The sequence below is a fragment of the Haliotis rubra genome, unplaced genomic scaffold (genome assembly GCF_003918875.1).
Source record: "Haliotis rubra isolate DU_JTF1 unplaced genomic scaffold, ASM391887v1 Scf136, whole genome shotgun sequence".
NCBI classification, from domain to species: Eukaryota; Metazoa; Mollusca; class Gastropoda; order Lepetellida; family Haliotidae; genus Haliotis; species Haliotis rubra.
In genome coordinates this window covers 73,706-101,395 of record NW_025765292.1, presented here as the reverse complement: position 1 = coordinate 101,395, position 27,690 = coordinate 73,706, and the positions used below count along the sequence as shown (strand labels likewise).

At 39.4% G+C, this 27,690-nt stretch overlaps 1 protein-coding gene across 1 annotated transcript in view; it reads left to right on the top strand.

Moving 5' to 3' along the window:
- The first annotated feature begins 4,324 nt into the window (after positions 1–4,324).
- Positions 4,325–27,690, top strand: part of LOC124268086 (receptor-type tyrosine-protein phosphatase T-like) — a 94,962-nt gene continuing 71,596 nt past the window's right edge. The window contains exons 1-3 of the mRNA XM_046703105.1: positions 4,325–4,385; positions 5,257–5,323; positions 5,975–6,915. Of these exons, the coding sequence (XP_046559061.1) occupies positions 4,325–4,385; positions 5,257–5,323; positions 5,975–6,915 (1,069 nt within the window). The remainder of the gene's footprint in view (positions 4,386–5,256; positions 5,324–5,974; positions 6,916–27,690) is intronic.

The window sequence follows — 27,690 nt, the reverse complement described above, 5'->3', positions numbered from 1 at the left end:
GCGACAATGGTGGGGATACAAACTAGAACTGGTATAAACTGACCACGAAACATGAATTAAGTCACGTCTGCAAAAATGGTAACAATCAATTACATTCTGAATACAAAATATAACATTTAGAAACATACATGCACTATGTGAACTCAGATCATTTGTCATGAACCGGAAAGTCACGAACAGTAATTGTTGTAAAGAACAATGAAGGTAAAAAGTAAGAAGGCAGATTATAACCATGATGTGCCGGTTAGAGAGGGGGAAAAAGGACATTCATGGAGTTTACAAGAAAACGACTCTTAAATTTAGAAAACACCAACTGTGAAAAGAAATTGTAAACCGTTTACGAGATGTAAACCTGCATACTAAAACACATGCAATCAAAATAGACATATATATTTGTCGTATAATGTTGATAAACTTCAGTAACATGAAAGTGAATGGGAAAAACACACACAAGAGACCAACAGAAAATCCCCCAATACAATCAAGCTAACACAATGAAAAAGAAACTTACACGTGAATCACGTCGCGCCATGTCAATATCGCATGCTTTTCTCGTGAATATCTGTTTTCATGCCATTTCATATCATGTCGAGCATGATTAAAGCGTGCCTCAAGCAGGATTAACTGTTTCTACAAGTTTATAAGCTTTATGGCTGATTTGTAATACCGAGATGCATTGCATAATATTGTGATGTAACTCGGTTTGCACAGTTTAAAAACATTAGGAAAATATCTACAACAGGATATTAAGAAATATGATAGGATTGCAACGTTGAATGAAGTAAAATTTAACCACGGCGTCTTCAATGCACTCTTCTCCCAGGCGGTATGCCGTTTTCATGCTAGTTCAAACTGTGACATAATAATAATAACAATAATAATAGCACCATTGAGGTGACTCGTACATAAAGATACACATAATGTTTGTGTTGTCCGTTATGTAGTGACATTGGTAAGGTAATAACACATTCAGAGTGAGTGAGTATGGTTTTACGCCGCTTTCAGCACTATTCCAGCAGTGTGACGGCTAGGGACGCCAGAAATGGGCATCACATATTGTACCCATGTGGGAAAACGAACCCGGGTCGTCGGTGTAACGCTTAAACCGCTAGGCTGCCTTCACCGCCCCTAAGTCATTTGGAAGTGTGTAAGGGTTTTGAATAGGATTGCAGGAGCACATCGAGATGTGTCATTGAGAAGTTAACGGGATGCATGATATTTACATTCTATTTCCGTACATTAATGTTCAAGGTTAAATCTGATAGCAATCAATACACTTGTTTTCTGTTTCCTTAAAAACAAATATAAAATACGTTATTGTGATGCCAGTAAAGTATATTTTGACTGAATGTATTTGATAATTATTAGTCATTTCCTTTGTAGAATAACCTGGAGAAATATTCAGACATTTAATGTTTGTGTTGTCCGTTATGTAGTGAGACTAGTAAGGTAATAAGACATTCAGAGTGAGTGAGTATGGTTTTACGCCGCTAGACATGGATATCTAACAGGGACCAAATGTTGACTGTGGACATCTTTGTTATAGTTGACAACATGATATATAAAGGCAAGCAGTTTATAATATCATCAGGGGCAACCTGATGCTTATTGACACGTATAACGTCATCTATATGGGGCACACAGGACATCGACTATGTAGTTGCCTCAGCCCCAAACGTCCACCCGATCCTCAGTCAACCCCCACCAACCATCCCAGTGCGTGCACTTTCCTTCCGGCTATCCATTTGTGTAACATACAGACAGGCAGTATGATTCATTCAGTCACAGTGTATTTGTGTAACATACAGACAGGCAGTATGATTCATTCGGTCACAGTGTATTTGTGTAAAATACAGACAGGCAGTATGATTCATTCGGTCACAGTGTATTTGTGTAAAATACAGACAGGCAGTATGATTCATTCGGTCACAGTGTATTTGTGTAACATACAGACAGGCAGTATGATACATTTGGCCACAGTGTATTTCAGTAACATACAGACAGGCAGTATGATTCATTCTGTCACAGTGTATTTTGCTGACTGTTAGCCACACGGCGAAGTCGAAGAAGGTGAAGTAGTGTTTTTGTAATTCCTTTGAAAATACAATGTAATGCACAAGCTGGTTTTGATTCATGGCCATCAGACAAGTAACATAGACTTGTGCAGTCGAAAGGATACAGTGGCAACACTTTTTGTATTGATTTTATTTTGAATATATAAGTGTCCCAAATACATGTATATGTATGAACCGGTAAATTTCCCTTTCAATGAATGAAAATGAGGATCCGCACATTTGAGACCACCTCCACATTCACCCGCGCCCCCAAACCCCTTGCGTACCTTTGATCTGCGTATACGAATCAGTCAACAAACTGAAAACCGATACGTAGGCCACCACATTGACCCCTGACCCCAGCCTGCTGTACAAGAACTTCACTCCATCTCGAGACCACATGCAACCTGGAGTGTTGCCAAAGACCACCCTGACATGAGTGGGAAAGTGAGTGAGTTTAGTTTTACACCGCTTTTAGTAATATTACACAAGAAATGGTACCCATGAATGAACTCGAATCCGGGTCTTCGGCGTTACGAGGGAAAGCTTTAACTGCTACGCTACACCACCTTCCCTGACTACTGTTTTCATCAACTTTCGTGATTTAAAGTGATGCATTGTCATTTGCGTTGGCCTTACTGAATGGGATTAGTGAACCTTACTGAAGACCCCCTACCCACCCATGCCCCCGCCACACACATACCACCATACCAAACAAATACCATCTACCACCCTATCTAGCACATACCATCCACCACCATACCAAGCAAATACCATCTACCACCATATCTACCACATACCATCTACCACCATACCAAGCACATACCATCTACCACCATATCTACCACATACCATCTACCACCATACCAAGCACATACCATCTACCACCCATATACCATCTACCACATACCATGTACGACCGTACCAAGCACATACAATCTACTACCGTAACAAGCACATACCATCTACCACCATATCAAGCACATACCATCTACCACCGTACCAAGCACATACAATCTACCACCGTAACAAGCACATACAATCTACCACCATATAACAAGCACATACCATCTACCACCATAACAAGCACATACAATCTACCGCCGTAACAAGCACATACCATCTACCACCTTTACAAGCACATACCATCTACCACCGTTACAAGCACATGGCATTTACCACCTTAAGAAGCACATACCATTTACCACCATTACAAGCACATACCATCTACCGCCATAAGAAGCACATACCATCTACCACCATAAGAAGCACATACCATCTACCGCCATTACAAGCACATATCATCTACCACCATAAGAAGCACATACCATCTACCACCATTAAAAGCAGATACCATCTACCACCATTACAAGCACATGCCATCTACCACCATAAGAAGCACATACCATCTACCACCATTACAAGCACATACCATCTACCACCATTACAAGCACATACCATCTACCACCATTACAAGCACATACCATCTACCACCATTACAAGCACATACCATCTACCACCATTACAAGCACATACCATCTACCACCATAAGAAGCACAAGCACATACCATCTACCACCATTACAAGCACATACCATCTACCACCATTACAAGCACATACCATCTACCACCATTACAAGCACATACCATCTACCACCATTACAAGCACATACCATCTACCACCATTACAAGCACATACCATCTACCACCATTACAAGCACATACCATCTACCACTATTACAAGCACATACCATCTACCACCATTACAAGCACATACCATCTACCACCATTACAAGCACACACCATCTACCACCATTACAAGCACATACCATCTACCACCATTACAAGCACATACCATCTTCTTCGATCAGCCACATCATCAGAGGGAGAGGCGGTGGGGCGTCCTAGTGGTTAAAGCGTTCACTCGTCACGCTGAGGGCCAGGTTCGATTCCCCACATGGGTACAATGTGGGAAGTACATTTTTGATGTCCCCTGTCGTGATATTGCTGGAATTTTGCTAAAAGCGGCGTAAAACGTAACTCACTCTCTCATCAGTGGGAGAATGTACATCTGTATTGGACACAAGATATCGACTATGTAATTGCCTCATTAAACCCACAATCTCCAAGCATGCCCAGTTAATAGTTAGTTAGCTAATGTTTGTGTTGAAAGAGATATATAAGCTATATGTTTTTATAATTCACATACGGAATACTTACTTTTGGGTACCTTTTCCTCAACTACAGGTTGAGGAATAGATGTATATAAACATGCGTCCCCACAACGTCCTCGTTCTGACGGCGTGTGGGCTGGCTCTTACTCTATGGACTGGTGAGTGTATGAAGCCAACGTTTATGTTCTATATCTGACGCATGTGCGTCTTTACACATGTCATATTCCAAATACTCTGTGGTCAGCTTCCAGGTATTAAGATTGTCATTGATTAAATGTATGACATATGTTCATGAAATATAAGATTGGTGTTTCTAAAGAGTCAGAAGATAGTCAGTAGTGCAGGCCCTTTCACGAATCATGAACTATTAATAATACATCATTTCCAAACATGAGATTTACTTGTCTTTGATGATTGGCTCTTGTGTAATTTGTAACATAAAAGTTCAACTTTATATTAGGTTGGATAACATTGAATATCACTGATTTAGCATCTCGCCAATTCACTTATGCCCAGTGTGTCACGCAGTGTCGAGATATACACGTACACACCAACTGCTGCTTTAGCCAACAGTGTGTCATGGTGAAATGGTTACAGTGTTATTATTAATTATATAAACAGCCTTTTGATATGCATCTGATGTTGTTTTTGGCTGGTGAAATGAAAAAAGTCATAAAAACGGACTTTTATTGTTGTTACTTTTGGTTTTGCACCGAGTTACCAGGGCCTGTGATGACGGGTGTACAATGCTCCACGTTTCCATAGCCTTTCTTGTGTTTCCTTCGTTAGTACGACAACTGCTCTTACGCAGTTTTGGTTGGAACTGTAAAACACATCTGTAACTCGTACAGATTTGCAAAAACACCACAAACACTGTAGGGGAGGACAGTTTATATGTTCTCATATTGATGGAATGATCTGTGCTACATTCTCAGTATTCCAACGCTTCTTTCAACGTGTTGTTAAATCTGTGTCGGGTTTTTATAATGGTTATTAAACATGATTAACTATGAAACCTGTTTTCCACAGACTGCGGATCGGGATACTTCAAGGATGGTTCCTCGTGCAGGAAATGCGAGGATGGCGTCGATGTACAGTCAGTCGACTATAGAAGGAAATGTGATGTTCCCTGTAACCATAGCAACACGTGGGGCGCAGACTGTCGAGAACGATGTAGTGAAGGATGTAGGAATCAAACATGTCACCGGTGGAGAGGACACTGTCTCCAAAACTGCAAGCTAGGCTACTATGGGAATAGATGTGAATTACATTGTGAAGGGTGCAGGTCTTGTGGAGACCGAGGTGATACTTGCGACAATGAGGGTAGGTGTTTGTGTGGCTGCATGGGAAGAAAACGAGGAGACAAATGTGACCAAGACTGTCTACACTGTGAAATGTGTTCAGGAAACAACTGTACATGTAAGACTGGTTTCCATGGAGATGCCTGTACAGTACCCTGCCCCCAGCACTGCTCCCAAAACGTATGTGGTCAGGCAGGAGTGTGTACACGGGGCTGTGGCGTGGGACGGTATGGACCTTCCTGTGATATACAATGTGATAACTGTGAGGGAGACCACTGCACGTTAAACGGGACATGTACTTCCGGGTGCAATAGAGGATGGTATGGACCTTCCTGTGATATACAATGTGATAACTGTGTGGACCACTGCTCATTAAACGGGACATGTATTTCCGGGTGCAATAGAGGATGGTATGGTGCCAAGTGTGATAAAGCCTGTGATGCCAGCTGCGAGGACCAACTTTGTCACGGTAACGGAACCTGTGAAAGATGTAAGCCCGGATTCTATGAAGACCGTTGCAGGACCACATGCAGCACTCGTTGTCGTAACCAAACATGTGACCGGAGTGGAACTTGTGGATCCTGCAGAGTTGGAAACTTTGGGGACACGTGTCAGCGACGCTGCAGTTCCAACTGTGTGAATCACACCTGTGAACAAATATCAGGAACGTGTATCAATGGCTGTGCCACAGGCTGGTACGGAGATACATGTGATGTAAACTGTCCCGACCGATGTGCCTCACCATCCTGCCACAGAGACACCGGGTACTGTCCATCTTGTGCACAGGGATTCCAAGGCACCCACTGCAACGTCTCATGTCCACAGTACTGTACGAAATGTGAACAGTATAGCGACAAATGTCTCACTTGTCAACAAAAACATTTCGGGGACAAGTGTGAACAATTTTGTTCACCTGGTTGTAAAGGAGGAATATGCCGCCACGAAACTGGAATATGTTCACAAGGATGTATTGGAACATTCTACGGCCATTTCTGCAACAATTCCTGCAGCGACCACTGTGTCAACAAAGCCTGTCATACAGGAAGGACCGACGTAGATACACCACAGTGTACTGACGGATGTAGAGATGGATGGTGGGGGGACGACTGTGACAACACGTGTCCTCCTCACTGTGTGAAATGTGACAGACATCGTGGCCAGTGTCTGGCGTGTGAAGCCACGAGATACGGCGAGAACTGTAACTTGACCTGTAACACTGCCTGCCTGAAGTCACAATGTAACCTGACAGGAGAGTGTATAAGCGGGTGTGAGAGCGGGCGTTACGGGAGCAGGTGTTCTGAAAGATGTCCCCAGGTGTGCAACACGTGTCAACACGATGGTGTCTGTGTTACGTGTGCTGATGGCTGGATGGGAGAACACTGTACTGGTAAAACCTTGAGTCATAGCTGCAGGATACGCAGCAGATTTTGGCGGCGTCATTAAATTTGATGAAAAAATAACATTGTCAGTTTGTGTGTACATTTCGCTCGTTAGCTCGGCGTTCTTTACTTATAGCTAATGCATTTCATTGAAAGTCTTTGTCCCTATTTTCAGAACCATATTCACTTCATCGAAAGACTTGGATCCTTTATGCTGTGATTGGTGTCTTGGTGTCAATGCTTCTGATCATGGCAGCTCTCTTCATTAAACGGTATATTTTAGAAACCACTGGGAATATATATTTAAATATTCCAAATTATTTTCCTCATTGAATATTTAGCCTCTGACAATAATTACACATTTTAGTAACAGCTAACATTGGTTTTGATGATGTTCTCTGGTGGCCAGACCGTCCATGTTGCACAGTTCCTTTTCGTGACTGAAAACTGTGATCTCGGGTTCGAATCCTATATTGTCCTGATAATAATGTGATCACCACACTGTACCCGTAGTAAACGCCTTACACCCTGCGTCACTTCGGACTTTGCTCCGAAAAGAAGCTGGTAAACTCACTCACTCTCACTCACCAACTCACTCTTTTAAAGAGGGTAGTCTGTTATGCCTTTAATATCTAACTAACCAGATAATGTGTGCATGCTCTGTACAATAAATACCATGAATTTATGACACATTATACTTCCAAATATCTACAATTAATTTGTATCTTGCAGACACGTCGTGAACGGTTTTGCTGGGATATACGTTTCACCTGTATTTAACGATCTGGAATCAGGATCCGGCAACATCTCTCTGGAACAGCTCGGAGAATCACGTGACAGCGATTACCGACATTATGAAATGATTCAAGACGGAGCCTATCCACAGGCGGCTGGTCCAGATGCAGATGACAGCTCGTCGGAAGTTTCAGCTCCAAGACTCTATGAGCCACTAAGGCCAGTCGAAGACAGTGTGGAGTACACACACCTGGCATCGGTGTTTGATTAGATTCAGGCTTGAGCAATATACACTCGACACTGTAAGTTGTCCGTCAGTGTTGAGGGGTATATAGATTGATGCACCTCTACGTTCCCCATCTTAAACTAACATAGGAGGTATATCAACCAGTGTCTCCCGAAGGACCGGTGGACAATTAATGTTTCTTCCAGCACAACTAATTATATTGCAGGTATGTCTAATGTATACATGCTTTGGTCCGAATCGGGAAGAATCCCTCAGTTAGGCATTTATAGCAGACGTAAAACAAGCACTTAGATCTACTTCATTCAGAAAATATCGCAACTTCTTTCGTTATCAATTGCAGTCCATAGGCGGATCCAGAGTGGGGTGCAGGGGTGTGCACCACCCCTTTTGCCCTGAAAGTTTATTAAATGACCATTGAAGTGTGCACCCCTCCTTTTCTCAGAGTGTACAGCCCCCCTTTCTCAAAAAGCTGTATCCGTCCCTGCAGTCTGTATGTTGGCCATGTAAGGCCAACAGATCGGCAGTTCGAGCCGGAACTACACGAAATGTTCCTTACGGACTATAATATTATGTTATAGTTGTTGTTTGTTTGTTTTTTAACATTTTTCGGGCACATTATGTTTCATTAAAGGTGAAACCCTCAGATTTTGGACAGACCCACCTTTCATTATATGGTATTTTATACAGTTATCTCCCTTACACTGTATTTGCATTGGCAAGGACTATCCCTGAACGTTAGCTAATAACAGTGGTTTTTATAGCACCGACTTCTTTTACAGACGGCTCCTTATCCATCAAATCTCTTGCAATATAAAACTGAAAATGTATTTTTCTTCATGACAACTGTTCTCAAATCTACATGCAGTATGAGCTGTACAAAATACGCCTTTTCTGTGACATCTGACACTGGCTTGTCCAAAACCTAGGATCTGTTCAATCCCGTTGTTAGTCAGCGCTGTGTGAGCGATCTATCAATGTAGTGTAATATATTGTCGATGATTACTTCAGCCACTTGTTACTCACATGTACATAACTCTGAAACACTGTATATACAAACCACATCCACATTGTTGACAGGGATGTACAACAATATACTATCTATAAGCTCTGAGTCACCCTAATCAGACCCCAGCATGTATGAGAAAGTCTTGACTTCCGACCAGTGTGTTACTCAGGCAGAGAGATCGAACTTGCGTTTATGTGTGCCTTACATTCAGTGTCTATAATGAACTTGTGTACATTCTAAATATTTTTACACAGAGCGTTATCTTATCTTTAGTTCATTATATCACAGGGTTTCTCTCATTCCTTTCATACATTCCAACGGCTTATCTATGTTTAATATTAGAAACAATCTGTACTTAACAATACTCGCCTTTGTACTTTTCATCATCTTCACCAACGCAGCACTTATGTAATGACACTGACATGACACCGTGATGACACATGATAACGCCACTAGAAAGGGAAAACTGTCCGGGTGGTATTCTGCCTGGGGCTCCATCAGGCAACAAACATCGTGATCGTTAATGAGTTATCTCCCTTAAACTACATCGTCAATGCCATGACGGAAGTATTATGATCCTTGTCAAATTGATGATCGTTCAAGAATATATGTCTATAAGATGGGTTGAATTTTGACTTATGTACAATTTCCGTGTTGTCTTCTTCATGCTATTCTTTCATCAACTGTTCTATCGATTCTGTTCACTCTCCTCAAAAACTGTTTGGAAATTCCAAATATTTCGAACCAAACGCTATTCTATAAATACATTGGCTTGTCCGATACCCTAGAACAGTTACCTCTACCTTGTTATTAATAAAGCAGTTTTATCCTTTAGTGGCGGTCTTACTTATATATCTCCACATTGATCTCATCACAGTGTATATATGTTCATATCAAGATGTCGGTGAGTTCACCATTATTTTCTCTGTCATCAATAAAATTTCACACTCGTCGTATGGCACACTTGCTCGTGTAATAATCTCTATTTATTCTTTGTCATCAGTTACCGCGTTTCAGCTGTAACGAGACACATACTATACTGTCTAGTACATGAGCAACCCACACTATTCCCAACGAGCAGAGTCCATAGTGTAAGCCCGACTTCATCGTAGCCATGTGTTGAGGGATCACTATTACCAGGTGTTCCGGAAAAACCTTTTCTTTCACACCGGTGGCACGCGTCACAAACACACGGAAAGGCAAGTTAAGTATTCAACTGACAACAACAAGGTAACAATGGTCCGTTGTACAGCGAACAAGTCACAACTCTGGTGAATCTGGAGCTCCATAGATACACATTAATGTACAGATGGGTTGGGTTATCCTGGCTCATTCAACCCTGTTAGACTCATCATCATCTCAGGACCCTTGCCCCTTCCACAAGCAGCCCGAACCACGAGTAGGGCTTGACCCAGAAGCACTGCCTTGTCGAACCCGCCAAGAACAATATGGAGACTCCCCAACACTACAGTCCTCTGTATTACCAAGATCGCCAGAAGGGCTGTGTTTCTGACAGGAAACCCGGGTGTTCTCCTCACAATGTCAGTCATGAGAATGGGGAGTACCAAACCTAAGGCTCACGGAACAATGGGGAATCAGACAACTTGGTACTTGGGACGCACACACGCACGCACACACGCACGCACACACACACACGGATAACCACATTTTCAAACATACAAACACACAGCAAATCCCACACAGAGACCTATATACTCTAGCGCGCCTAGAATATTAAGTTAAATGAATGATTATCATAATCATGGGTTAATGAGAATTCATCATGACACCTGGTGTTCGCGGAAAGGGTAACAAGACTTTTCTGCCGGTAACACCCTTCATTCGTTAATTTACCTGTAACATGGCACCAAGAAATACTCCAGCTTTACTACAGATATCTGAAAAAACTGGATCAAACAATCCAGTGATCAGTATCAAGTCACCAAGCCTGACCATTTCATCGTCCTGATCCAAGCACCAGTAAGTCAGTGAGTTTAGTTTTACGCCACACTCAGCAATATTCCAGCTATATGACGGCGGACCAGACAATCCAGTGATCAACAACATGAGCATCGATCTACGCAATAGGGATACGATGACATGTGTCAACCAAGTCAGCGAGCCTGACCCCCTGATCCCGTTAGTCGCCGACCAGTAAGTGCCACTAAGTACATTTATATCAACTTCCTAAAAATGGCATTATATGGGAAAGCATCGCATCGTGTTGACAGGCGACAGAATCGGGTGTCAAAACGTTGGTTGAAAAGCCTTGCTCATAAAAAATGCGTCTTTCCTTGAAATCTGAGTTATAAACTGTGGAACAGCTCTTTTTTCGTGCAATTGAAAATTGTAAGGACAATTGTTGAATGTGTGTGTGTTTTGTTTATCCATCACTCAAACATTCCTGCAACAGTTGGTTAAAACAGTCTGTAGCTGGGTAATTGTGTGTAAAGAAGAATTGGTTCGATTCCGACTTGGGCAAGAACTAAATATACAACCAAATGACCCCAACAATGTTTGAAACGTATATTTCTGAGATACCATTAAGCATTCATGCGAATATGCTAGGGTCATTCAACTCCAGTTTCTTCTGTCGAATGATGTGGAAACTAACGCAGGCCCAGCCCAAAAAACTAAGAAAGATATAAACTCTGTTAGGTGTGACATTGTGAACGAGATAAAATAGTTTAAACAGCTCATGATTGCTGAAATATCAACAGTCAAATCGCAATTGAGTGACCTATGAGACAAATGCTCTACTCCAGAACATACTGTGACGGATATCCGCAAAGATATCGATAGATTATCACAAGAACGGAGTACTGTATACAATGATGTAGACGAATTAAACAGGAAACTAGAAAACATTGTGGATAAGCTAGATGATATTGACCATTTTATTTTAGAGAATCCTATTACTGAGTCTGAAATAAGCTCATGTCTCAATCATTTAAGAGGGGGTAAAGCAGTTGGACACGACAGAGATATAATTGAATTGTTACAGTCTTCCGAAAATATCATCATGCCTTTCCTTGTGAAATTGTTTAATATGCTTTTTGACAAATGTTTTTTTTTCCAAATGCCTGGAGTAAAGCTATCATAGTGCCTCTTAATAACAAGGGCGATCGAAGCAACCCAGAAAATTGTAGAGGAATATCATTACTATGCGTATTAAGTAGACTATATACATCTATCTTGCATATTCGTATTACGAATTGGCCTAATATAAGAGACAAGATACCAAAGAGTCAGGCAGGATTTAGACATGGACTTCCAACCTTAGACCATATTTGTACTTTAACTGGAATTATAGAAAAATGTCTCCTTAAGAAGAAAAAGAAATTATACGTAGCGTTCATAGATTTCAAGAAAGCCTTTGATTCTGTTGACTGATCAAAGTTCTGAAAACGTTTCTGTAAAACTGGTATAGGAAGGAATTTAATTATTAATATAAAAGCTTGTGTTAGATGTAATAATGTAGACACCAATTATTTTGTCCAGTGGGTTTAAAACTAAGTTGTGTACTTATTCCCATATTGTTTCTCTCTTCATAAGTGAATTGTCAGTTGAACTATCAAAACATGGTAAATACGGCATACAACTTTTTCCTGATTTGTCAGAAATTCTACTTCTCGTGTTTAAAGACGATGTTGTACTTGTATCGGATACTGTTCCTGGAATACAAAACCAGCTCAACATATAACATGATTTTACAGAACACTCCGGTTTAATTGTGAATCTTGATGAAACAATATTGTTGTATTTCGAAGGGGTTGACGCTTAGATAAGCATGAACAGTGTTGTTTAAATGAAAAGAAAATTGCTGTAGTAAATAGCTATAAATACCTTGCTATATTGTATTCTTTAACTCATAAAATGGGAGACTGTGTTGCTGATTTAGCGATGGGAGGTACGTGCATTAATGGAAGTAATCTAAATCAAGTCGGAATGGTAAATTGTAATGTTTTCTTTAAAATATTTGACAAGCAAATACAACCAATCTTATTATATGGCGCAGAAATATGGGGTATGCACACATTTGATAAACTAGAAAACTATGTAAAAGATTTTTAAATGTTAGTTCTCAAACCCCAGTCCGCTTTATATTGACACAATGTGTAAAACATTTTTAGAATTGCATGAAAACCGGATCTCACGTAAGGTATATAGAGTGCAATCATATTTATTCAACTGTGGTTACAGTACTTTTGCATCATATATTCGGAGTATCTTATTCTCACATGGGTTTGGATGGATGTTTCAATCTGTAGGAGATATATCCTCTTTTAGTAATGCCTTTGAAAATAGAGCTATTAATCTGTTCTTCCAATCGTTGAATTGTACTCTGAATAATAGCTCCAGAATTTGTATATATCGTGAATATGAAAGCATTTTAGCTCCGGAGAAGTATTTAGATTGCATTATTGACAAACGACTTAGAAATATATTTTGTTAAGTTCTGATGTGGTTTATTAAGAATAAAATATAATGAAGGGGGATGGTTAGGAACTGATAAATCTCAACGTTTATGTCCATATTGTAATTTAGGTACTGAAGACGAGTACTATTTTTTATTCATTTGTACATTATATGACACTTTACGAATTAAATACTTTCCATGTGGATATCGTGAAAATCTAAACATGTACAAATTTAGATCGACTCTATCAACGGATGATGTACTAGTTTTACAAAGCTTAAGTAAAGTTTTATGGCATGCATATAAATTAAGAGAGAGTATATGTAAAACTTAAGATGATATTGATCATATATACAATATATGTTCACCATAATATATATAATGCTATGTTTTGTAAACTATGACAATATTGCAATTATCTTATATATAATAACCTGTATATATTTTGTGCCTGGGGCCTTCGTATTGGAAATAAACACTTGACTTGACTTGGTAACATGAAAACGATAGCTCCATGTACTAAGCGCCAGCACAGTTCGTTTGTGGTTTTAACATCGCTTACTTCAGATATATCCAACGGAAAATCAAATACGGAAATTAGCGATGTGAAAATTGAAATCACCCCTCAATAACTTCTGTTTGTCGTAAAAGACGAATTGTCAGTCCCACTTTTATCAACAGTCCAACAATATCCCGACGGGGGCACACAAATGGGTGTCGAATAATGCACCCATGTAGGGACTCGAACCCACGTCGTCTGTGTCCTTAGTAAACGCGTGCACCACCACGAAAAGCTGTCCTATTCCAGATGTAAGCACGTGATAACCACATATTTCAACACAAATATGTCACCAGACAAATACCTAGTTGCCCTAATGGCTTCAACCTTTAATTATACTAGTGAACTTCTTCTCATTTAATGGAGTTTACAGATGGCCTGGGTGATGCTGACATTGGGGAAAATGTTTATATCTCCTGTGTCAAAGCCATGGGAATAAACATTCCTGAGTTACTAAAAGTACATTCACAAACAAACGATTAACAGACAAACAAGGGTGTCGGGAATGCGGCAGTTGTTTTTCTCGTTAATAGGAGACGTTTTGCTGTCTTGCTGAGTGCGAGCGAGCTGCTATTCAAGTTGACATTTTATATTCAAGTAGATATTACATTAAGGTCCTTTGAACCTCTTATAAGTAAACACATAACGTCTTCGAGCGTGTTTCCCTTTTATGATTACTTCAGATAACAAAGATTATAGTATACACGGTTTAAGACTGTAATAGTGAGATAAGCCAAGTGTCGACAATGCCTTGTTGAGGGGTTGACACTAGTCAGTGTCTACTTGTCGATTGGTTGTGAGATTTTCCTTGTTTCAAAACAGTCCCCTTGTCTGGGTAATCAGGTGCGTGTGACTCACTGATGACTTGTCACCAGTCTGGGTGGGGGCGGCCCAAACATGATCAAGTCCGGTCCCATATTATGTCTCTACTTATGTATAAGAAAAGCTAACGCTGGGTATAAACATGTTCGTTCCGTGCATGGCACTGACCGAAACGTCTAGATCTGGACTGCACATGTACACGGGCCCTGACTGGACTACCAGTCTATTAATGTGCAGACACATTTAGCAATGTCCAGTATTGTTCAGGTGCTATCGTACTGAGTAATATTAAGTAATGATCAATACATTTTGCCATTTTTCAGTAGCACTCAGTTATATAGGGTGAAGTTCTCCATTGTTCAGTAACGCTCAGTAGTGTAGGGTAATATTCTGTATTGTTCAGTAACACTCAGTAATGCAGGTTAAATTTCAGTATTGTTCAGCAATACTCAGTAATATAGAGTAACCTTCTGTATTGTTTTGTAACACTCGGTAATGCAGAGTAAATGTCAGTATCGTTCAGTAATACTCAGTAATGTGTAGTCATCTTTTGAAATGTTCAGTAATGTTCATAAATATTAGGTAATGTACAGCACTGTTGGGTAATTTTCACTAATTTTTAGAAATTGTCAGTGATATTCGGTTATGTTCAGTAATATTCAGCAATCCTCAATAAAATATTAAGTAATGTTTAATAATGTCAAGAACTTTCTTGACTGTTCAGTAGTTGACCAAGATATTTTATGTATTTAAGCTTCTGTATTCTTTCCATTAAATCAATAAAATAGCTTGGTCATCTGTAACAACTTCTAAAGGCCACTAAAGGACATTGTTCAATATTTATTATGAAATATTTAGTAATGCTCAGTAACATTTGGCAATTTTCAACATTGGTCAGTAATATTTAGTGATGTGGTATAATATTTTGTAATGTCGTATGCTATTTATTAAAGTTGAGTAATTTTTAGCAATGTTCATGAATGTTCGGTCATCTTTAGTAATCTGCATTATTATTCAGTAATATTTAGTAACGTTCCGTAATGTTCAGACTCTGACTCTGGCCTGGGCCCCGATATCCTGTAGCATATTAACTTTTAGAACACATCATTCACCGGGTTACTCTTATTGTACAGTCAGTCACCTGGTACATTTCCCTTTGATTCAAACTGAAGTATGAATGAAAACCTCCACATTCACCAAAGCCCCCAAACCCCAGTCACTTGCCCAACTTTGATCTGCGTATACGAATCAGTTCCCAAACTGGAAACCGATACGTAGACCACCACATTGACCCCAGCCTGCTGTACAAGAACTTCACTCCATCTCGAGACCACATGCAACATTGAGTACTGCCAAAGACCACCCTGACATGGATGAAGTAGGCTAATGTCACCTGCGTTGGCCTTACTGAAGGCAGATTAACTCTTGTCAGGGTGTCGATGACCTTGTAAGATACCATCCTTGAATTTTAAGCTATGTCGTCATTCAATTTGATCAAAATATGTTAAACACTCAATTAGAAGATAAAGCTACTCTGGTTTCAATATTGCGGTCCTTTATCGTTGATTTAAGACCACTAAATGTAATTTAAAAACCGATCGCGTCAGCGTGAGGTTTTAAATTAAACATTTAGCGGTCTTAAATGATATCATGAACATCGATCTACACGGAATGACATGAATCAACCAAGTCGGACCACATGACCCTGTGATCTCTCTTCCGACAAGAATCGGTTGCTGAAGACAAATTCTAACCCGGATCTTCACATGGGTTCACATTTCGGTTATTTGCCGATCTAGACTTATATCAACACATCGACACACGGGAGAGGATTAGGGAGTTAACTTGTCTTACCTAAAGACAAAGCCACATCCAATTTCCTTTCCATAAGTAAGATTTTAGGACTTTCTTTTGCATGTTTATCAGCTGTAAACATTTAACTTCTCACATGCTGATGATAATATATGGACCTGATCGCCATGTAGTTGGTATTGCTAAAATTAAACATTGAGGGCGGGTTGTTCACTGACATTCTGATTCGTTGGTTAGATCTAGTAACGGAGCCAATCAAATCCATGTCAAGCGTGGGTAATTTGAGGTTGCAGGAAGCACGGCCATTCCCGAGGACAGTGTTGGTTGGTCCCTACCAAAAACTGAACAATATAGGTTATGTTGTTCGTCATGAATCTAGCTGCAAACAGGAACCACCGTATAGCGAGGTTTTAGTTCTGACTGTGACGTAACAGTTCCTTCAGTATTTACAAAGCTTCAAACGTCAAACAAAGACAATTATTATTTTGAAAAACCTGATTAAACAATTGAAACTATTTCCTTCCCCTCGGTTTTGTTCAGGTGCTATTTGAACAATAACACATTGACCATCACGTGTTTGTGTGTTTGTTGTTTGTGTTGTTTGCCCGGTATTCATTACTGCATTCCTGACAGATGGGCGTTTCCATTTACAACTTCACCACGACCTGATTTGACTATTGCTCTTCACGTGAAGACACATGTCTGCAGTATTCAAACAAGAGGCCGATTGTTTGCCTCCCTGTTTATCAAAATATGAAAAATACATACATTTTACATGACACGTTTGACAGTTTTTACACGATAAACTGCACTGCACTAAAACACCTGCAAGTCTTGCGATAACTCTGTAGCTATGCATATTACGGCAATAGCGTATCGCGACAAAACACGTGTACAGAGAAGTGGGGTGTCAATCATTGTGCATGGCAACCCGTGCACACAGAAGTATAAAATGTTTTGTGTTAATTCCCACGTTAAAACTAATCCTGTAGCTGGCCGGAAAGTCCATAGAAGAACTTGGTTCGAATCTAACAAACAACAAAGCAATGTGATACAATTAGCAATTGTATTGTATACCATCAAGTTTACAAATAATACTAATCCCTACATATGTTTTGCTTTGAGCGGTTTTACAAGAAAGCAGTATAATACAAAAAGTGGTTATAGCAATATAGACAGATGGTAATATCACCTCACTGCATCAGTGGTCAAGTATCCAAGCCATACCAAGTCTGCAGGCAAAACTGATCGCCCTCCACCAACTCCCGACATCAGTGATAATGTTGCCTTTGCCTTTGCCTGTAATATGTTTTATCGAATTCCTGCAAAGCAAGCTCCAGCTCATAAGGCCTTGTGTTTTGCTCTTCAAAAGGTCAGTGGATTGTGATCAGTGTACACTAGAATAGGTAACAAAGAAGTACCAAGGTACATTGTTGCAGAGCTAACAACATACCAATAGTTTCTTTATAATGATTGGAATAATTTTCTGATGTTTGTCAAATGTCCTTGAAAAGTACCAAACAGGATGTTCAAAGCCTGATGCATCTTCCTCTGCACAGCTCCAGCTCCAATGACACTAGAATGTATTGAAGGTTTCTCAAAATTTGGTGCTTGGAGAACAGGAGAAATCATGAGAATGGCTTTAAGTCTCTCAAAAGCAGCCGAACAATTGCTATCCAAACAAATTTCACTTTGAGAGGGATTGCCACAAGTAAGAAATTTTGATACCCAACTATCCCCAGAAATCATATATATTCCTTCCTAATTTGAAATTGATTGCACCTTCACTTGAAATCGCTCAACTTGACCTTGGTCCGTGAGATGACCTAAAAAGTGTGCATGTGTCCATTCACACCTTGCTAAATTCACAGTCAACGTGGTTTCAGTGAGTCTTTGCAAGTTAATTCCTCTTCAGCTGTTCCTCCCACTCCCTGGAATGAGTTAAGGTATAGTCAATGTAGGCGCCAACTCCCACTAGTTTGCCAGTAAGGCCGTTGCCGAGACACCGGAAGGTGGCTGCAGCATTCATGAGACCAAATGGCTCCCTTAGTAGTGCTAAAGTCCATCTTGAGTGACAAAACCTGTAACCTGTTTAGCACACTAAGTCAGTGGAATCTGCCAATACCAATTAATTAAGTCAAGCTTTTTTTTTATTTTTTATTTTTTATTCATTCAAAATCAGTAGATACATGTATACAAAGCACATGATGCAACAACACTTGTACACCGTAGAACAGAAATTCATATGGGTTTGCATTACAGATATTGGGATCTTCATTAGGCTAAGAATGTGTGCAGTAGAGATGGCCATTTTCTGTCAAATTGTAATATGATTTGATTCTTACTGGCAATAAACTTTTCTGTCTTGAAGATATCACTCAATATTTTTACAAATGTATCCAGTGATAATTTATTTTTTTTAATACTTGGTATATGGATATATTTTTTACTGGCAAGAAGTATGTGATTCATAAGGTCGTTATTATATCCGCCAATTAAGACTGTATATTTTGTCAGGGTAAAATTTTCTGATGATTTATCTTCAATATATTCTTTCACTTTCAGCCAGAACGTTTTCACACACTCACATTCCCAATAAACATGTATCAAATTTTCTGACATTAAATTACAAAATGAGCAAAGTTCATCATCTACTAATTTCATTCTCAATAATTCTTTCTTTGTGTAGACAATATTGTGGATAAATTTAAACTGGAAGTCAATCAATTTGGTATCTTTTGTACATCTTCTATATTTTCTAAAAATATCTTGCCATGGAATTGCAATATCAAAGATATTTTGCCATTTTTCACATGTTGATGGTAGAATTTCAGTAGTTATAAGTTTGTCATAGAAATATCTGGATCTCTTTGGTGCTGAAAGTAAATCTATCAGTGATGTGTTAAGATAATGATTATGAACAATCAATAAATTCTTTCTTATAGTTTCTTTCCATTTTTGGGGTATATTTGAAGGAACCTGGTAATAGTCAAGAATTGTGCTTTTAATTTTGTAAGTTTTCTTAAAATTAAGTCAAACTTGCTGACGTACTTCATTTGACTGATTCTGTATATGCACTCACTGATTCTTGGTTTAGGGGAAGAGTCACACGTTTCATGTCGGTACTCCATTTGAAACCTCCATCAGGTTGTGGCACAAGAATTCATGGTCAACACCAGTCCATTTGACTTTGTTCAATGATGTCATTGTCCAGCATGTATTAAATTTATTACTTCAAAGCTTAAAGGTTTCAAGCCTGATTGGATTCAGAAAGGATGTTGTTTCACCGGCACAACCTCACCAACATCAACATCATGATAAACTAAATCTGTACGGCCAGGCACATCTGAAGGCAACTGAGTGATTTTTTAAATTAAATCCGACACTTGAGCTATTTGCTCAGGTGGCAAATGACCCTGCTTAAAGTCTCAAATGTAACATAACAACTACAATTTCAATAGCTTAGGGCTTCCATAAAGAGCAATGACATAAAATATTGCAAAGGCTCATCTCTCATCAGTATCACAATCTGATAATTATCTACAGGAGCAACAGTGGAAACACACTTCCAAGGTACATTGTCATCTTTGTCATGATGCTTTTTGATCAAACTGACAAAGTCATGTATTTTCACAATGACCTGGTGCTAGCACAACAGTCAGCATCAACGAATTTCTCATCCAACACATGGACCACGATACCAAGCAGGTAATGGTTGACCAGAACAGAAACTTTAACACTTCATTGCCATGAGTGAAGCCAGTGCTCCTTCCAGTGCTTTATGTTCCATGAACAGTATGGCCAAAGACAAGATCAAACGGACTGAAAACTAAGAACTCCTAAACTGACTCTCTCACAGCCAACAACAGCAAATGAATGTCTTCATTCAAGTCCTTCAAAAGAGGTATACGTTATCAATTTCTTAAGAGTCTGATGGAATCTCTCTAGAGCACCCTGAGATTCAGGATGATATGCACTGGACCTAACCTGAGTTATGCCTACCTGATGCAGATGCATGGCATATTGGAATACACCTGAATGGGTACCGGAGCCTTGGTCTGTCTGAATAGTCCCTGGTCTGACTGAATAGTCCCAATCAAACCAAACGTAATATTCCGCACAGGAAATGCCACTGGTTGGGTCCTCCGCCTGAGAAGTTCCATAGATGCACTGTGTAGGCATGCAGGCCAGTCCAATAACCAGAGCCTACTCGTCAGAGAGGATTGGTGACGACATCGGAACGATGTGGTCTTACATTGTAATCCTGCAGTTCACAATGGGCAGTGTGAAACCGCCCTATCCCACCACAATACTGCGGCCGTACCGATCATAGTCAGGAATACCGCTCGCCACTACGTCAACGTCTTCTGGCATCTGTGAATCGGTGGTAACACTTTCATTCGTCTGTAAACGTTGACACACAGTCCATCCCGGTGATGCCGAGCCCATTCAAAGTTTGCCGGCTGTTGTAAACTGTTAATGAGGCGCCCTTCACTAAAACATACGCCTATATTTCAGGTGGGCTAAACAAAGACGTTTATAACGATCGATGCTGAAAGATCCTGTTTTTGTATAAAATTCCCTGTTGATAACAGATGCAGAATACTAACAATTTTTAGGAATAGCAACTTTTTTTTATTTCGTGAGTGCGGCGTTTCAATGCCTATTCCTGTACAGTTGTCAAGCAGGAATGTAACATCAAGTGAGGGGATATATATATACTGGGTGCAACAAAGAAAACATCTTGATTAACACAATTACCAATTCCGACAGAAAAGTAGCCATCTCTGATCACATCAACCAAGGGAAAGGATATTTAATTCCATCGGCTTATGATGCACTCCTCCAACGACACCGATCAACTGTTTAAACATCTCCTCCTTTCTAAACTACCCTTTTGATTTGTACATCTCTAGCTTCCACCTCTTTTTCCTGTGTTAATTCACTGGCTTTATCAACTTACTGTCTAGACAATTGTGTCAATCATGTTGCTCTCTTTGTTCATTCAGTATATATACAAGAATCTGTATCGAAACGTCACACTGAAGTTGTTATCCATAAAGTTTGTCAGTATTGTACTTCCGAACTTCTAACATAAGTATTAATAAAGCAATGTACTCAAAAGTATCTCCTCATGTCCCTATACAGCAGTGAAGGACAGGTGTCCAAGCTGCGTCCAACAGTACCGTTCACTTTATTCAAAGCTGAGGAGCGTAATTACATCTGGCTGAAAAACACATACTAACAATATTTCATAAACGTTGTTCGAAATCCATCTTTCTAATAAACAGCGCATCCAATCGCTGGCAAATTGTGTATAGGAATATACAATTAGAGTGGTCTATATTTGCAAGTTATTGTCAATCCACGTGTGGCTCTTTATCTGAATCTAAGCCCCAACACAACCGCATACACATTATTAAGCACCTACAGTGAGCCAGAATGAGCAGCTGTGCAAAAACTCTATGTTATCTACTTATATTACTGGGGCGGTGGCGTAGCCTAGTGGTTAAAGCGTTCGCTCGTCACGCCGAAGACCCGGGTTCGTTTCCCCACATTGGTATAATGTGTGAAGCCCATTTCTGGTGTTCCCCGCCGTGATATTGCTAAAAGCGACGTAAACCTAAACTCACTCACTCACTCACTACTTATATTACTCATCTAAAACACAACAACTAACAACGATCTCCTGAAGCATGAAGCACACAGCGATAGAGTGGTGCGAATTATTGGAGTTTGGCAGCACACAGGATCGCACATGACCATGCTACTCGACAAAAATCAATTGCTTGATATTATATAACGATGGGCTACACTTTATAGCAAATATTGCTTGAACACATGAATTTGTAAGGACAATTTCAAAGGTCCTGTCTGCGTGCACACTGATCTATCATAGAATATTCATCTATGAACCAGTTTTACACGTCTTATTGTGATGCGCTAATAATTTTATACACATACATTATCGTGATACGCCTTAAGCGTATTACATATATTTACATGCCTTTTATCACGATATTCCATTGACTTTTTTGTATAAATATACATTGTGTATGATTGCAATACGGTTTTGATGTTATACAGTATAATAAATTTCGTTATGTCGATACACTATTGGCGTTATACATTACAGTTGTGTATATTATTGCAATACGCTTTTGATGTTCTACACTGTAATAAAATTCGTTATGTCGATACACTATTGGCGTTATACATTACAGTTGTTTATATAATTGCAATACAGTTTTGATGTTATACACTGTAATAAAATTCGTTATGTCGATACACTATTGGCGTTATACATTACAGTTGTGTATATTATTGCAATACGCTTTTGATGTTATACAGTGTAATAAAATTCGCTATGTCGATACACTATTGGCATTATACATTACAGTTGTGTATGTTATTGCAATAAGCTTTTGATGTTATACAGTGTAATAAAATTCGTTATGTCGATACACTACTGGCGTTATACATTACAGTTGTGTATATTATTGCAATATGCTTTTGATGTTATACAGTGTAATAACATTCGTTATCGCAATACACTATTGGCGTTACATCTTTGTGTTTTATCGCGATATACTTTTGACGTTATACATTATACTTTATCTCGATATACTATTGGCGTTATACATTAGACAGACAGACAGACAGACAAGTTTATTCAGTAAAAGGCCACAGGCCCATCATACAGTCATTTGCATATGGTATAGATGGTTTAGCGCACATGCTGTGTAAGAGGAACATTTCTAATGCGCTGAAGTACATGAAACAGAAAAGTACTGACATCTTTTATGATACAATCATTATCTGTTTTCCTAATGTTAATAAAATTGGCATTTGGATCAAAATCAGTCAAATATTTCTTAATACATGTATATCTTAACCTTAAATCAGAAAAAACGTTCACACTTAAGGAGTACATGAAATTCATCTTCAATAACATTTTTGTCACCCAATTTACAAAATAAACATAATCTCTCATTGTAATTTACTTTATTGTATCGTCCAGTTTCAACTGCTAAATTGAAGTTACCACATCTAAATTTCGTGAGTGCAGATCTGAGATGTAAAGAAATATCGGAATTTAAATATCATTCCACATTTAAAAATGTCTTAAATTGGGAATAATAAAAACATTTATTAGAACTTTGAATTGAAGTGAACCATCATTGTTTAAGATTATCCGAAAGTCTATGCTTAAACAAGGATATGAAATAATCAACATTGCCAACATCCTGACTGATCTATGCATAGCCAAAACCATACTTAAATAAAATATTTCTGACACAAGTTGCCGAAGTAGTGCGGCCAACATCATCTAAGGACTTGAGCATAATATAACAATGTTTTGGTAGTCTATTATAAGGCATATACAAAAGGTGACACCAGTATTTAAGAACTTTAGTCATATAAGTATAATAAGAATAATAACATGTTCCTGCATTAACCAGGGTCAATATACTGCCCAGATGTATGTGTAAGGTGTAAAGATACCAAGTTAGCAAAATGGGCATTTCTTCAGAAGTTTGGAGAGCACGGATTGGATGTTTCGTTCAACCTGCCTCACACGGTGGGGGACGAGGCATTAGCCATTACAATGGATCAACGACATGGAGCAGTGGACTGGAGCTCAGGCACAGAATTTTTGTTACCATGTGTGTGCTGCTGAGTATTGTGTGTGTTGGAAACACAGTTTGTCAGATATGCTCTCTGATATAAGCACCGTTTTTATCAGATTTGTGTGTACTGAATATGGTCATTGTAGTAGCCTCGAAAATATGAGACAACACGTGGGTAACATTCTGCAATTGTCAGTGTTGACCAGTCATGTTGCATTATATGGAGATGTTGAACTTAACCAAGGGCCTACAGGTGAAGAAAGAGTGATGGTTATTCAAATGGAAATATTATCAGAATTAAAATCATTTAAGACTGACATGAAGAAAAAAATAGATGAACTAAAGATGGAGACACGGAGAATTAACACGACCCTGGCTGAGGTGCAACGAGATCTGAACAATATTCAGCATCAGCAGGACATAATACAATGTGACATTGTTGAAGTTGCTAACCGCCTAGATCGCCTGGAAGACGTAACCGAGTTGTTAAACCCCGACAATAGAACATGCCTACTACAGCAGATTGACGCGCTTACTAGTGAAATCGACAGACAGGAGCAGTACAGCAGAAGAAAAAACGCGATCATCTACGGTATGTCAGAGAAGGAGAAGGAGACTTCTCTCGTATGTAAGAAGTATGTTTGCGATATACTCGACGGCACAGCCGGAGAAGAGGACTCACCACTCACACCTGATACTATCGTAGCAGCACATCGCCTGGGCTCAACAGGTAAAAGATCACCCAGACCAATACCCAGAAGATAAGTCATGGGCGGTCAGTCTGAGACATAAATTGAAATGTATTGGTTATGGGATCTCTAACGACCTTACAAAGAAACAGAGAGAAGCTTTACAGAAACTGAAAAGTGAAAACAAATTCGGTTATTATAAGAACGGCAAGCTTATCATCAAGGACGCTGATTAATCGTCTGCTAGCCAGTTAGATAAATAGTCTGACAGACAGAGCGATACCAACACTCGCCCTCGACTACGAGCCCATAGGAAGGGTGGGCAGAATGATAACAGATACGGGCGTGGCCCCGCCCAGGCGGAATCTTGTATTAATTTCCTTTTTATGGAACATTAATGGACTGTATTCTAAGGTGTGTGATAATGTCTTCTTATCCTTCCTAGCACACCGTGACATTGTGGGACTCACTGAGACCTGGCATGATCATACTTCTCTTGAAGATGATTTCCCTGAGTATGTGCGTTACAGTGTTCCAGCAATGAAACTATCCAATGTAGGAAGACTATCAGGCGGCATTCTAGTGTTAGTTAGAAGGAGTATACAGAAGTTCATTAAGTTACACAAATGTACTGAGATGCAATTTTTATTGTGTTTGACAAATTTATGCTCTCTAACAACAAGGACATACTTATGGCTTGTGTGTACATACACCCAAAAAAGTTCTCCATGGTATAACAACAAGCCCACTAAGTGCGGTATACGTATTTTACAAGAATCATTACTTGACATTATTCAAGAGCTTGGCAATGTAGATGTGTCGTAACTGGCGTTTGGGTGTTAGTAAACCTTACCCCAGTTACCTATTGATTATGGTCGTTCCACATTGTCAGGGGAGATGTAAGCTCCAGCTCTGCACTCGCTTGGTCCATGGGGAATGCTCAGCCAAGGAGTGAGGGGTCGGGCGACCGTGACTCCTAACTAACTACATCACATTCATGTACTGGCTTACATACATTCAAGGATAACACCAAGTTCTATACTCACATAGGTTTACTGTCTCTCAGTCCATATCTCTCAAAGTACAACTCCAACACAAGACAGAGCAGGCTCGTATCCTACGGGGAACTTAGTAACGTGGATTAGCTTCTGAAATGTTGAGCTAGTACTCTCCGCACTCTCTGCTCTTAGCGCCCAAACATGTCTTTTTAAATGAGACGAGCCTGACCTTATCTTAATCACATATTTCCCACATATTGTTTTGATTCGTTAATAACTGTATCTGTCCTTTCACTCATGTGTATTATAATTACAGGGGTCTCGGACAGCACCGTTCAGTGACTCCCCTTTTCACTGATTTGCTACTCCCGTCTCCGCCTTTTAACTCATGTATTTCATAACCTTCCTCTAACGACCTTGTCGTGTCCTTGCCTCACGAAAGTTTTAGCCAAGTTCATATCTCAATGTTTATCTTTCTCTTATTCACGACTTTCTGTCTCTATTATGTGTTTAACCGTTCTTAGTCATGAGCCAAAGGTTATCAGTTCTGAGTCATATTGGTAATCGAAATACGGAATCTGCTGTAATTCTCATACTGCTTTACGGATGCATTTTCACCTTATAACAGATGTACTACTAGGTGGGGATTTTAATGCAAGAACAGGTATAGAGTTGGATTTCATTTTACATGTATTTCGAGTCATGTTGGTTTAGACCATTGCTCATATATACACGATACCCGTAATATATCACGTCATTCGCGTGATATGGTGATAAATAAATACGGGCGTTCATTGCTACAGCTCTGTATTTACTTCAATCTCATTATCATGAATGGAAGATGTGGTTCAGATGCAGGTGTTGGTGAATATACTTTTGTTTCAGCAGTGGGTACAAGTGCCATTGACTATAGTATCACTTCAAGTTCTTTATTCACATTGTGTCACGAATTCGATGTCGTTACGAGATCTGAGTCTGATCATCTACCTGTACGATGTACGTTTCAGTCACGTGGCATACACGCCACTCTACGCGAGGATGGTAACGTAACACAGGATGCACGTGGCGAGGGTGCGAAGTTTAGATTTAAGTGGGATGTGGACAAAGTCGGCCAATTCAGGGAGAATTTACTTTCACCTGATATATCTAGATTGCTTGAAAGCTTTTGTGATAACGTTCTTTCAGATATTAACAATGCAGTAAAATTTCTTACAAATGCAATATGTCAAGCTGCACAGTGTATGAAACGCAAACATGGCATAAATAGACGAAATTCACAACCTTGGTTTGACAAAGAGTGCACATTTCTAAGACATGAGAAAGACAGACTTCTGGGGTGTTTTAGGCATTTTAACGATGGAGCATCGCTACGAAAGAATGTACATGCCAGAAACAAGTACAATTGTACTATAAGATCTAAAAAAAGAAATTACTACGGATCTGTAAAAGATATATTACTTATAAATCTGAATAACTTAAAATTGTTCTGGAACACCATGTGCAGGCTTTCTTCATCTAAGAATTCTATTCCCAACATAACAATGGACTCGTGGTATACACATTTCAAAAACATATTTTCAACATACGGATACATTTAATGTCGATTTACATTCTATCGATCATGATACTGAAGAGAAGATAGATCAAGACAGCCCTAGTATACTTGACGCTCCTATTACAAGTGGTGAGATCTATGCAGCGATTACAGAACTAAAATCATCCAAGAGTGCTGGGCCTGATCATATCATAGCAGAATTTTTAAAGTCCTCACAGGATATTTTAGTGCCCTATATTCAGCTGCTATTCAATGTTCTGTTTGATCGAGCGTATCTTCCAGAATCGTGGTGTATGGGTTTTATTGTAC